Raw genomic sequence first — 14,652 nt, 5'->3', positions numbered from 1 at the left:
TGCCGGCAGGTCATTCAGGAGTGAAGGTGACATTGAGTGGGGTGGGACTGAACCTCCAGGAATGTATCCCTTCCATCTCCAAGGGACAATATGCTGACAGAGATTATCTAAGTGCCTTATCTAAAAAGGCAGAGCTTTGCTTATTCCTTAGGATTTCTCCCTTGGAAATTGCTGAACTCCTCTATCTAATCAGACTCTTCCCTTCTTCCTCTGACATCTGCCCTCTTCTGGAGGTGAGGCCTATGGTAATTTTCCTCCCTTCATTTCCTTGCTCTCTAACAAACAACTTATAATCAGCTTAAATTAACTTAGCCATTTGTTACTTTGGCTATATTTCTTATTTAGCTTACCTTAATTACTTTGTGGGCCATAGCATGTGTGATATTGATAGAACGGGTAAAACATTCTCTGGCTTCTGAGACTTTCCCTTCACGAAGAAGCTGCTTTCCCTTCAGAAGATTGGCTTGCCGTCTTCTGCAAGGGCAAAAAATTAAAAGGCTGAGCCAAGAAACCATAATAAAATTATAATTCAAGAAATTTTCCTATAATAAAAAAAGTTGGACTCATTTGAAAGTGCATTACAGGTCCTTGAGAATATTAACCCAGATCCATTGAGCTTCTAGGCAAAAAGAACAAATGATTTATAATACACACTCACACAAGCTTATCATCAGGCTTTTCCACAGTAATACTTTATGTTAAAAGAAAATGAATTTATTAAGACACTTGAGCAAATGTGAGTGAGGGCTTTTACACCATCAAAGCTAATTTTTAAGTATAAAGGATACAACTTTATTAACATACAATGAACTAGAGGAATACTGTTTCTGTGAAATCTACTGCAGAACAAGCTTCAGAAAAACCGAAATATAACATGAGAGACACTGACATAAGGGCTGTTAATAGCCATGAAATATATGGGAATTTGTAGAATCAAGACTAAATAAGGGTTAAACAGGGAGAGGGCAGTAGCTATGTGCTCTGACAATGTAGTACGACTATTTTTACAATGGGTATAGAGAGCACATATGAAAGAAAGAAAAAAAGAGAAATTGTAACTTTTTCAATAATCATATTGGTAGTGGCAGCATTAATGTTTTATTCTGAATCTAGTATTGAATATAATGTGGGAGAAAATAAATGAGTACAGGTTTCGTTTTCTGCAGTTTCAGTTACCTGTAGACTGAAAATATTACATGGAGAATTTCAGAAATAACAAATTAATAAGTTTTAAATTGTGCACCATTCTGTGTAATTAAATCTCACACCATCTTGCTCCATCCTGCCCAGGATGTGAATTATCCCTTTGGCCCGTGTATCTACTTCACTTCATTTATCACATAGGCATTGTATCATCTCCCATCATCACAAGAAGGGTGAGTACAGCACAATAAGAAATTTTGAAAGAGACCCCATTCACATTACTTTATTATAGTATGTTGTTATAATTGTTCTGTTTCTTTATGAGTTATTGTTGTTAATCTCTTACTATCCCTAATTTATAAATTAAACTTTACCATTGGTATATCTGTACAGGAGAAAACATAGTATAATACAGGTTGGTTCTATAGGGGTTTTAGGCATCCACTGGGGTCTTGAATCTATCACCTGTGGATAAGGGGGAACTACTGTTATTATAAGATATTCTAACTTTATAATCCCCTGTACCCTTAAAAACAAGGATTCTCAGCATGGAAGTAAGGAGGTACAGATGCAATACAGAAGTAAGTAAAAACTCTGTAGCCTGCATTTGAATTGGAAATATCAAACTGAACTCAATGAGGGTCTCTTTTTTCTTTAAGTAAATGTGCAGACACATGTACACACACACATTCCCTAATTTTACTTTTAGACTGGGCTCCACAGATGAAGAGATTTGTGGAAAATAATTGTAAATGCCCTTCTCACTGCTAAAGAGGCACAGAGAAAGCTGATCTTACAGCGATAAGACAGAAAGAGCACTCACGTTAGAGACAGACAGCTGAAACACTTTTTCTTAGCCATTCTTGAAATGAGCAAGAGAAAATTAATAACTATCTGTGATTAGAATTAATACCATGGTGGGGACACCAGGTGATATGGTTATGAACTAATCCCTTAGCCCACTGGTTTAGGGTTGTCACTAATCCTTTTAGAACTAAACAGGATCTAATTAACATTTTACTAAAAGCAAATTTAATAAACTGTGTATTATTTGTATTGTAATGTGGGCTCAATCTCAGTTAATCTTTTAATAGGCTTTATAAAGTTCTGACTTTAAGAATCAGAGCACTCTATGTTGAAAAACCTAGGCCTGGAGAACTCTTTCTAACTGATTCAAGGCCAGAGAGGGCAAAATCAGATAAGCAGCACACCTCGCAAAACGCTCCCTCAGCGAGGCTTACTTCTATTTGGGTATGATTCACACTACCTTTGACAGCTAAGCCCAGTGCTCTTTCCTACACAACACAATGACTCCCGGACCTAAAAACTAATACAGGGGAAAAAGAAGACCTAAACGTGGTGGAATAGTGGCTTAATTAAAATACAGAATTCTTTCTCTATTGTAAAATGAGTAGATTCTGTTAAGCTAAACACGAATAATGAAATTTCTACTATAACTACTAAAAGAACAGAATGCATCATTTTTCAACTGGAAATAAGAGATAACATGGTAAGGGTGGTAAAAACAATCAATGTGTAAGGCAAGCAGTAGGAGTTATCCCCAAACAAACAAACAAACACACACACAAAAAAACAGAGAGAGCGGGACAAACATAAAACATCAAGAGAAATGATAAATCAAAATATATTAGTAATTAATGATCAATGTAAAAGGAATAAAATTTTCCATTTAAGATTATTAAAATGGCAAAGACTGACAGAATGGATAAAAACAAATACAGTGTTGTGTTCTTTTTAAGAGACAAACCTAAAAAACAATGACATAGTGAAGCTGAAGGAAAAAAGAAGAAGACATCAGGAACATACAAAAGAAAGCTGTTATGACTATACTAATATCAGACAGAACAGACTCCAGAACAAAAAAGCATAACTAAGTCACTACATATTGTTTCAATTCACCACAACTGAAAACAACAGATTTTAAACTTCAATGCAACCAATATAATAGCTTCAAATTAAACAAAGCAAAAAAATGGACGTGACTGCAAGGTAATTAACACGTTGCGTACGGCGGGGTTTAAATCCCTTATACCCCTCTGTTCCGGCAGGTTTTTAAAAGAAACTACTTTAAAATGCACTCTTCTCTTTAAAGCGTAAATGCTTCTATGTCATTTATTATTTTTCTATGGAATTTTTTAGGATTTACTCACCTATGATGTTAGTAATCCCTCCTGGTGTGATACTGCAGAAAGCAGCTTCCTTTGTTATTAACGAAACACAAATAATTCAATAAAATGTGCAAAGTAAAAAGAGTCAACAGTAAAAACGAGAATTCTCGTTATCCGTCCTTAACGCATGGCTCAGAAAAAAACGAAGATTCTTGTGATCCGTACACAACGTGTTAACAAATCTACTCTATAGTGAAATTTTAACATACTTTTCTCAGTATTTGATAGATTAAGAAGACACACACAAAAAACCCAAAAACAAACAAACAAACACAAAACAGTAAAGATATGGAAGATTAGAACACCACAATCAATAAGTTTGATTTACTGGGCAGACAAAATCTTCCACTCAATAACTGGAGAATGCACATTCTTTTCTAGCACATATGGAACATTTAAGGAAATTTGTGTATGTACTATGAAACAAGTCTCAACAAAGTAAAATTTTAAAAATTGGCATTATACAGACCACAGCATCAGACCTTAATGCAATTAAGTCAGAGATTAAACACACTCAACTTACTCTCTTCTAGATTTCTCTACTTCCTTTTTAGAAGGTAAAGTGCATCCGTCAAACACAAGAATAGGCTTGATCCCATGAGTCAGTAACATATTTACAAATTTCATACAAAATCCTACATACCTATGAAAATAAAGAAAATGCATTTAAGTGTTTTGCATCTTGTAAAATTTAGACTGGGGTTCAAATCCTGCGTTGGATCCTAATGAGCTACATGATATTCAATGGGTTACTTGACCCTCCAAGCCTTACTTTCTTCACCTGTAGATTAAAAAGCTTTGACATTCCTTCCAGTTCTAATATTTTATGGTTCTACATCTTACCGTTTTCCCTTTTTCTTTTCTTGGAAAAATTTCAAATCTATTAAAAAGTTGAAAGGACAGTACAATAAATACCTGAGTCCTCCAACAATACCATTATCACACCCAAGAAATTTAAAAGCAATAAAATATCATCTAATATACAGTCTATATTAAAATGTGTCCAATTGTCCCAATAATGTTTCTTATAATCAGTGGTGTCCTGGTAAATGTTCAACAACTAGTTCTGGGGTAGGGGTGCCTGATTTTAGCATTTGTCAATTTCCCTGATGTGAATCTTTTACAACGATGGCTACACTACACCCACATGGGGTCACTGAATGCTGAATTGGGAGATAGTGTATAGTAAATGTGTATAAATGGGCTCCAACACTGCACTGTTACATTTTTTCCCCCAGTCCAGGATTCAAACAAGGATACATTATTGCATTTAGTTTTTCATTCTGGCAAGGCAATGAACAAAAATAGCTACATTTACAGTTCCAATCATTTCATTAAAAAAGGACATTTTAATCCAAAATAGGAACAGAAAGGCATAATCTTAAAAGGTAATTATTTAAATCTATTATATTTGTCTTAATGAAAGACTCACTACGCTGGACCTACATTGGTCTATAGGAAAATCATTGTGACCTACTGATTAAATATCATGTAAAAATAGGAGAAAACAAATATAAAATTGTAATGAATTTTAAATAAAAAGTTTGTTTTTAACTAGACAGAATACAAACATCAGATACCTCATGTCCTCATGTCGTATATTTCACAGACATCTTTCCAGGTCAGCACATATAGATCTACCATACTCTTTACAATGGTCACAAGGATTTATCATAAGCTTAACCAAATTCTCCGGTTAATATTCCCATCCAAAGGAGGACAAGAAAAGAAAAATAAATTCTATCAAATATATTTATTAGTTGCTATGGAGAAAAAAACTAAAATAACACAATACTTCGTTGAAAGTCTTGAAACTTTTTAGCTCAATAAACATTTACTGAACACCTACTACATGGCAGATCCTGGGGAGTTCATTTCCGACATCACTAACAATAGAGGGTAGTCCCTGTATTTTGGACAACTTCCAATTCATCAAATATTTCTGAATCCTCAAGAATTATAAAAAACTAGACATAATGTTCTCCCCCCACGAAGAAATAGTCAAAGAAACACTGAAGATAGCAATGAAAAACTTGTAGTCTTCAAGTACGATTGCAATTGCTCCAATTTAGTGGTGGAAAAGAAATTGCTTTCAAAAAAATGGTAACAGCAGTTGGAGGGGCGGAAGCACCCGTGCTCCTTCAGATCCCACACATACTGTTCTAGGCAACTTTGGGTCAAAATAACTTGTTAGGCCTGAAAACCCCCAAATTCATCATTTAATAATGATTTTCCCCGTTTTCTTCTAGGAAACAAACAGGGTTAACGCATTTTACCAACTATCTATTGTGCTTAAGTCATATTAAGTAAGATCTGTGAGCGTTTCCTCTAGGAGATAAATTATATATTGTAAAAAAGAAAATACGTAATTAGTTTCCAAATCTCATGGCAGATCTCTGTCCTGAAATTGTGCTTGTTTTTCTAATGTTTCTCTTTAAAAATTAAAGAATATATTAATCTTGCGTCAAATGAGGTCACGGAGTTACAACTGGATGTCAACATGGCCCATCATTTTTGGCCCCAAGTGAAGGAAAAGGGAGTCAGAAATACCTTGCTCCTTTGAAACAAATGCCTTGCTTTGCTAAGGGCTTAGCAGTGTGTTGTCTGTACCCAAGACAGTAGGAGCCTGAAATCACGGCTTTTCAGAAATACTGTTAAAAAGTTTATCTTAGACAAAGAATAAAGGAGGGTCAGATATACCTGGTAGTCATAGACCTATAGGTCTTTGGTCTTTGTCCATCAGTGCTGATACTCTGGCCTACTTCAACTAAAAACTAGGCCTATATCACAGAGAGAAGTCATTCCCGATTTGGCAGTGTTCTAAAACACCCACTCTCACTTGATGAATCTGATAATGCATGAAAATGACCCTTTGCTGAAAATAAGGCATTATAAGTCTCATTCTTATTTGGCAAAGAATTAATACAAGGTCCAAACTTACTTATCGGTAGGTTCACCTTTGGCTAGTTTTTCAGCACAAGCAATAGCTCCTTTGTGAAGCCAGCAATAGGTGTCCACAGCTACCACCTGCCCCTTATACTTCCTCACATGGATGGGTTCAGAAGCTTCTTTGATAAATTGCAGTAATCCTTGTATTCCCATCGTGCCAAGTTAACTACATGATATGCAAGGAAGAAGGAAAAACAGCAATATTTAAAGCAAAATATATTTAACCAAAAGTTTTAGAAAAAAAAAAAGGAGCTTGGAAACTGATATAGCAACTCTTACTGTTTAGATATTTGAGAATCGATACTCTTTAGTATTTTAATTGAGCACCTCCCGGTCAAATAATTTCCATAGTCTAGAATTTTTATACTAACCCCTAATATTATCTCTAATGCCACTTATCGTTCCATAATGTTTATTCTTTCCAAAGTGCCCTCCCACTTGGGACCATAATGTGTGTTCAAAACCCTTAACACAGTACCAGGCACACAGAGGTGCTAAAAATGAGTTTCTATTCTCTACAAAATTGTGCATGCTATGGCATCACATTCCCTCTACACAGGTATTATAAAAGCCAACGTGCCAATCAGCACAGCAGTAGAAACTCAAAAGTTTGTAGGAAGGTAGGCATTTCAATGGAAAAATAAACATTTCAGCACAAATGCTTTAGCTTCCCACCCCTTTCCATCCAAATTGCAACCCCTAAGCCCTTTCCATATGGAAATTAAATCATGGAGCTGCCACAGTCCTTCCAGAAGCAACTACTCCCCACAACTCTTCATGAGGAAAAGGGAAAAACAGCAATGGGCACTGAGCAGTGCTTGACATTTCATAACAGAAATCTCTCCCACCAAACATTAACTTTGGGAGGAAGGGACAAAAGCAAGCACAAAAGTCAACCTTACCCTGTAGACACTGTATCCAGGCTCTGATGTTTTTGCCCTGCAATTCTCAACTTTCAGCAGTTGGCAGATTCTCCACTCCACTCCTAGGGACTGATTCACTAGTTGTGGAGTGAGGAGGGGGCTCCTGAAATTTTAAACACAGCAGGCAGTTTGGATGTAGGTGGTCCTCAAGCCACAGTTTGAGAAAAACAATTAGTCTCCTACCTCTCTGATAATGTCCCTAAAAAGAGTGTTCTTTCACACTGAGGAAAACTGACATAGTATACATTTCGTGAGACATGCTTCTTCTAAGCTAGGTAAATATCCTCGAATAAATATTTCCTCTTCAGCATAGTAAGAATGACTGAGTGCCACATGGCACATGTCATCTCAAGATGACCCAAGGCACCAGAGGTTGACAGTAACAGCAGCAACTTCACCACTTTATTCCTCTGTCTCACGGGGATGCGCAGGGGTGGCCCGCAAGCCCATTCCAGAAGACACGTTTCCTTTGACCTGCATGAAGGAAAAAATTTACTTGTCAACATTTAAAAGCTGGGACCTTGCATGCAAAAACTGGCCTGCTAGCTCCTGCAGAAAGATTAGAGGAGCCCGACCACAGAGGCCAGGTCCCGCCTGGAACTACCTGCAGGGAGCCCCAGACGCTTCCTCGGCTCAGGAACTGCGGCCCTAGCCTGGCCAAGCACGTTCCCTCGGGACCAAACACCGTCCCAACACCACGAACTCCACTCATCAGCGCCCCGCCACAGTCCTCGGGGCTTTGCTGCAGGGTGGGGAACACCACGTTAGATCTTCTCCTTCCCTTCATGAAAGACCCGGAATCCCGAGACTGGAACAGGGGGAACGTGCAGATCGACCCCGCCGAGACCGTTAGGAACCCACCCAAAGCCTCCGCACAGCCCGCTGCGCTCACTTTCCAGGAGGGGCTCTACCCGTTCGCTCGAGGGCAGCCAGGTGGGAGCTCTCAAACCTGTCCCCAACGCCTCCGATTCACTTGGGCCAGAGCACCGGAGGCGGACGCGACGAAACACACAGAGTCTGCAAACTGCAGAGCTCAAAGGGCCAGACCTTTCAATTTGCGCGGGATAACCCGCGTCCCGCCCAGCGGAAGTGACGTCAGAGCGCAATCCGCGCCGCCAGCTCCGCCTCCGGTGGCCTTTCCGAATGCCAGCCTTGGCAGATGCAGCCGTGGCCCGGGGCCCTGCGACTCGGAGCGTGGCTGCCGGCTGGAACCCCATGCAGCCTCTTGAAGGGGAGGAAGGAGCTGGGACTGACGGCCAACAGGGAACGCGTCCGGGAAGTTGGTCGTTTCGCTCTCGCCGGGGCTTCTGGGAGTTGTAGTTCTCTCCTGACTGCAGCCCCAGTGCTGGGCTGCTGAAGTTCAAAGAGCGCCCCCGCGCGATTGTGTTGAAGTTTTAAAACCTATGGGAAGGTTCCAGGGATACAGGAGATGCAGCTTGTGTTATGATAGTCTTTGGACCCTTCCTGCAGACCTTGGGAAGGGAGAGAGCGGGCGCTTAGTAATCTGAGAAATGACAAAGATTCTCTCCTTGACCAAACTCTAGCCAGGCGCCTCTCAACTAGGCCTCAACCTTGGCCTGTAAAGACTTGAATGAACACTAACACAGCTGACGGCCACATCCCTAGGGTGACTCTAGACCCCTTTAAAGTGCCTGCCTGAGAAAAGGCTGCCAAGAGAATGTGCTGTTTGTTCCAGCCAACACCGGAAGATAGGCTCATCTCCCAGGATCCATAGGAGGGTAGGAACCTAAGTCCCATAAGCACCGCTGAGCAATACCAGGTGAGTCTTCCAACTCTTCCCTCCTGATTTTGGTAATTTTTCACTTCCCTGACTCTACTGAGCCCCATTTACCCCCTCCCCACTCCCTCATTCTCCCTTTAAACCATCCAGCCATCTTTGCACAAACTGAGTTGAGTTCAGTCCACCCTGGACTCTTCCTGTTGCAATAGAATTACTGATTAAAATCTGTCCTCACCACTTTACCTAGTGTCCAGCTTTGTTCATCTTTGACATAAATCAGGGGAAACTTTACAACTAAACGATCATGAAAATGGTTCTTATGTGCATAGACTTTGAAGACATTTTGGACTTTGGTGGCCACTTGGGACCACGCTTCCAGTCCTCATAACACTCTAGACCTGGTTGCTGTCCTCTTTTCTTAGGGGTATTGTGGTTTGAAAAAAAAATGAGAAGAAACTTAGGCCAAGATGAGCAGGAATAATTATTAAGACTCAATGTAAGGAGTTGAAAGGGATGAAATGAGCGTATGTTTTTTTAAATGCTCCTCTTTTGAGTATCTTCTTTGCACATTTCTCTTATATTAAATCTTTCCACGATGGGTTTAACATCTGTCATGCCAACATATTACCTCAGAAATTGTTGAAAAGGTGCCACTTTGGAGGAATGTGCTCAGTGGGAGCAGGGCTGCCTCCTCCCCTGTTCTGGTCTTTAGAGCTGAGGCTGAGAGGAGTTCAGAAAAATCATCTTCCTTTGCACTTCCAACAACTATGGTAAATCTCACCCTGGACCAGCTTGAAGCTGACTATAGGGGAAGATAGAGGGCAGTTCCACACTCTAGTATGTTAAAGAGGAACTTAAATGTGAGTGGGGTGTGTTTGTAGAGAAGTGTTCTTACAGTCATTGGACTACCTAGCTATAGTAATTGCTTCAGTACATTGGATCCAACCAAGAATATGCCACACATAGGGGTGTTAGAAAGAAACCAAACCATCAAAAAGGTGCCCGTTCCAGCCACACTGAATCCATCATGAAACTAACATCCGAGGGCTGCATTACAATTTGACTCCCAAGGTTCCAGACTGCATTACTCTTTGGGAGGACAAAACCATTTGAATCAATTCATGCAGTCATTTACTACATGCCTTAACTACAGTGTCTGTCAGTACTAGGTGGTGTGGGGAACACAAAGAAATCGTCCCTGTCTTCAAGCAACTTAGGATCTAGTTCTGCAGACAAAACATGTATTCATCAACAAGTTAAATCACAAATCATGACGGTGTGTTATTAAATGCTGAAATGAGTGGTACAGCCATACATTGTCTGCTTACGACTCATTTCCGGAGTTATGGCCCCTGGAAGTCTTCCCTGACAAGTACCCAAGCATGCTGTGACGACCTTGGCCCTGACACTTCTCGTATTCTCTATTTTAATTGACTTTGTCCATTATTATTAGCAAATAATAATACAGGTCCAGTTAAATTTGCATTGCAGATAAACAGATACATTTTAGTGTATGTCTAATGTGATATTTGGGAACTGAAAAAAAATTCATGTTTATCTGAAATTCAGATTTAACTGGGCACTTTCAGTTGGCAGCATGGGAAGGCTTTTTTTTTCAGAGACCAATTTTGGATGAACTCAAGTGCTGGGTCAGTCAGCATCCTTTTGTCATAGGGTGGTGAGGACTGTGTTCATTTAGTTCCTCTGTTGCACTCAATATGAACATATTAAAAATGGGATGCTTACAGGATAAAAGTGAAGATGATGATAGAAAGGTGAGCAGTAGTGGTGATTGTTATATAGACATGGAACAGAATGGTCTTTTTCTCTGACCATTGACAGTTTTCTCTCGTTTTCTCATAGAGGAACTTATTTTTAGGTATTCAGCTTTAGCTCAGTTAATTTTTATTTACATTTAATTTAAATTATTTTAATGGAATGACTTTTGTTTTCATTGTATTTTTACAGTTACTTCTGTTATGGCAAGCATTATCTATAGTATTAATATGAAATTTGCTTTTTAAATAAGTTAAAAAGGAGGCAATTTAAAGAAAACCTATTGAGGAAATAGTAGGACAGGTGTTTCTCCTTCATAGCAAATATGACTAAGTGAAGTTTCCCAGTCATTTCTCCCGTCTTTAAAATAACCTTTTGGCTATTGTCCTATTCCTCAGCAACTCCGATGGTAAAAGTTCTTGAATGAATTGTCTGTCCTTGCTATCTCAAATTCTCCCATTGACTGTTGTATATTTTTTTCTTTTTGAAAACTGATGTATAACATATGTACAGAAAGGTGCACAAATGCTAAATGAATTATCACAAAATAAATGCACCATATTACCTCCTCTTGGCTGTCCCACAAGACCTTGAACCCCCTTTCTAATAACAAATATCTCTTTCCTCCTCAAAGTAACTATAATCTGTCTTCTAACTGCAAAACTGTATTAGTTTTTGCCTTATTTGTAAAGTATATATAAATGGAATCTTGCAGTTTTTATTATTTAACTTTTGGCCTCTGTTACCTAACATTGTTTGTAAGATTCACGCAATTACTGAGAGAAGTTATGGTCTTTCTTCTTTTCTGTGTCTATGTAGAATTGTATATATATTATAATTTATCTGTTCTGCTACTGATAGATAAATTGTTGTTTTCGGGTTTTGGCTGTAGTTAATAATGCTTCTGTGAAAGTGCTTGTGACTGCCTGTGCATGTTATTTCAAACTGCTTCTACTCTGCTCTTGTTTACTCCACTTTAGCCCCAGTGTCTTCCTTGAACAGTCCACGTACACGCCCACCCCGAGGCCTTTGCATGTGTGGTTCCTTCTTCCTAGAATGCTTTTCCACTCGATATGCACACCTCACTCCTCTCCTTCACTTCTCGCCGGCCTTTGCTGGTAAGTGTTCTTTCAGGGAGCTTTGAGTAATACAGCTATTTGCAAAGTTGTTTCGCAGTCAAATTAAATAAAAAGTTATCAACATGAGTATTATTTGAACAATCTAGGACATAGGTTGCAGAAAGAATAAATGTTGGTTCTCATTCCCTACTATAAAGGACATATAATTTTTAAAAAGCCTCTCTTTCTTTCATTTGGGAGAATAAAAAAAACTATGTACTCCATTTACATAAAATTATAATTCCAAAAAATGATATAGCTGTTCCCAGGATATACATTTTAGAGAAATTGGCGAAGGTGTTTGGCAAAACTCTCTTTCACAGGATGGCTCTATTAGGATAAACTTTCACTCTCTATCTAAATAATAAATTTTACTATGAGAGCCCTGAGTTGTAACACTTAGGGAGCACTTAGTATGTTTCAGGTTTGTCATATGTGTTTTACCTGCCTAACTTGTTTAACACTCATAACAACACGATGAGGTTGGTAAATTTATTATCTCCGTTTTATAAATGAGACACCTGTACTACAAAGGGATCTGAACCAAGTTAGTTTGGTTCTAGCGTCGGTGCTTTTAACCACCACCTTTGATGGCCACTGTATGTATTTATCCATAGAGAGATACCATGCTAACATTTTCAAAGTTATCAATTTACTGATCCCCTTTAGGATTACTTGTTTCTTTTTTGACGTGATTTGGGAAGAAGAAAGGAACAACTTTTATTTAGAATCTATTGTGTTTTGCATGTGTTCTCATTTAATCCTCAAAATAGCTCTGGAAGATAATTATTATTATCCCATTTACAGAAGAGAAAACTGAAGCACAGAGAAGTAGATAAGCTTATCATAGCCTAAGGCTACTTACTACATGATGTGAAACAAATGTGATTCAAACCTAAGACTTCCTCACTCCAAAAACACGAGTTTTCATGATGACACAGAAGGAGGAAAACTGGTGTTATCCAGTGAACAGTGGAGATCCAGGAGAGGAGGGGCGATACACAGTTCCAGCTGGGAGCCGGCTGTAATGGGGCTGTGGAATCAGGAAGGCAGTGGACACAATTCCAATGAGAATTTCTGGGCCCATGGATGTCTTTTTCTGACCCTGGCCCTCAAAGCTATACTCCCAGGAGAGTGCTAGGTGAATGAGTGGGACAGGCCCTCTGGGATCACAGCTGGGCTAACTCCTCATCCTCGTATGAGATTTTTAATAAATCACACATCCTGGGCCCAGGGGTTCAGACTGAGGAAGCCCCTCCTCCTCCTTTTGGACCAGCCATCGCCTTTCTAACGATTCTGTGTTACCACAATTTTTTTCAGGGCCCAAGATTGTTCCCCCATCTCAATATTCAACTCTTTGGTTTTGTTTTGTTTTGAGAAAAAATGATAAAAAATACAGAAAGTTCACAGAGTGCTATCCACTTTCCTGGTGAGCGTGGGATGTCACACCATAGGCACAAAATGGATATTGCTGTTTTTTTACTTTAGTGGGAAGGTGTGACTTGCAGTAGGATATCAGAATAATAGTTCCAAGGTGGTAAGCAGGTAGAGGACATTCATTCACCAGATAGCTAGAAGGGACACTTCTATTGAAAACCTCAGTGAAATATAACCTGAAACAATGAAACAGACATCAATACATCAGTAGAGTGAGGAAAAACAACCAGTAACAGATTGCTTAGTGAGGAGAAACATGAGATGGAGAGACTCAGCTTGAACAAAGGAGTCACATTGATTAAAAGAGTGGTCCTTATGTGGTGAGAGCCAGATTGTGCGTGGAGCAGCTGCTCTCACAATGAAAGAGTAATGAATTCCTGTCCACTTATTGGTCTTTCAGCCTCTAGGGGACTTACTCAGCCAGCAGTTCTATTTTCAGAAGCAGAGGACAAACACATGCTTTAATCTCACCACTTAAGATCTGATAAATATTTTTATCAAACATCTGCGACCGATTTTTTCATTGTTTTTTTGTAGATCTGTATGCATATCTACATCTCTGTAGAGGTCTCCTGTGCGCCCTGCATACTACTTCTCTTGGTTAAGAGCTTAAGCTCTGCACATGTGTTACTTGGATTCAAATACGGACTACAACTTACTAAGTGCTAATTAGCTGACTTTCGGAAAAAATTTTAGTGTCTTTATATTTTAGTTTCTTTATCTGAAAACTGGGATGAATAATAGGTAGGTCTAACTGAATGGCTTCATAGGATTGTGAAGAGTAAATGAAATAGTGTATGTAAAGTGTGTACAGTATCTCAGTTATCAGTTAAGTGGAGAGAAATCTACACTACGTAGTTGTGTAGCGATCTATGGTTTGTGCATAGTGATCAAGAGCTTTCATGCACATTTCTCATTTGGTTTTCACAATACCTCCCAAAATGGTCTTGTTTGGGCCCTTTTATAAAGAAGGTGGCCTCCAGCTCTGTTCAGGAGGTCACCCAATATCATAGAGCAAGTGGTGAAGTCAGAATATTTTATCCAAAAAGATATTTTCATCCTTAGATTAATGTCCTTTTCACAGCTTCATGCTGTTTCCCTTTAAAATGAAATTGCTTTTCTTTTTGTAGCTGTTTTGGCCAATTTCATTCATAATAGAAGTTGAGCCCAGTTCTCCTCCTGCCCTACCTCATCCCGCGCCTCTGGTTTCACGCTAGAACTACGCTGATGCAGCTGAAATAGTTAAGTAAAAACTGTATGTGTGTATATTTATCACCCGTTTCTGGAAACCTGCTGGTACTTAAAAGACTATTTAGTTACCTAAGGGCAAGACATTGAAATTTCCTGAGCAGAAGAAGTTTTTTGGTTGTAAATGA

At 39.0% G+C, this 14,652-nt stretch overlaps 1 protein-coding gene across 4 annotated transcripts in view; it reads right to left on the bottom strand.

Moving 5' to 3' along the window:
- EXO1 (exonuclease 1) overlaps positions 1 to 8,251 on the bottom strand; it is a 34,598-nt gene extending 26,347 nt beyond the window's left edge. For 2 of the 4 annotated variants that reach the window (XM_074316792.1, XM_074316791.1), the window contains exons 1-5: positions 8,097 to 8,251; positions 7,184 to 7,678; positions 6,274 to 6,447; positions 3,856 to 3,975; positions 351 to 474 (exon numbers count right to left, since the gene is read on the bottom strand). In XM_074316792.1, coding sequence (XP_074172893.1) covers positions 351 to 474; positions 3,856 to 3,975; positions 6,274 to 6,434 — 405 coding nt within the window. In that variant the 5' untranslated portion in view covers positions 6,435 to 6,447; positions 7,184 to 7,678; positions 8,097 to 8,251. Of the gene's footprint in view, positions 1 to 350; positions 475 to 3,855; positions 3,976 to 6,273; positions 6,448 to 7,183; positions 7,679 to 8,065 lie in introns of all 4 variants that reach the window. The other 2 variants (XM_074316794.1, XM_074316793.1) reach the window with 2 other exon arrangements.
- Positions 8,252 to 14,652: the final 6,401 nt, after the last annotated feature.

Source organism: Rhinolophus sinicus, linkage group LG12 (genome assembly GCF_036562045.2).
Source record: "Rhinolophus sinicus isolate RSC01 linkage group LG12, ASM3656204v1, whole genome shotgun sequence".
Lineage (NCBI taxonomy): Eukaryota > Metazoa > Chordata > Mammalia > Chiroptera > Rhinolophidae > Rhinolophus > Rhinolophus sinicus.
This window is presented reverse-complemented; position numbering and strand designations above follow the sequence as displayed.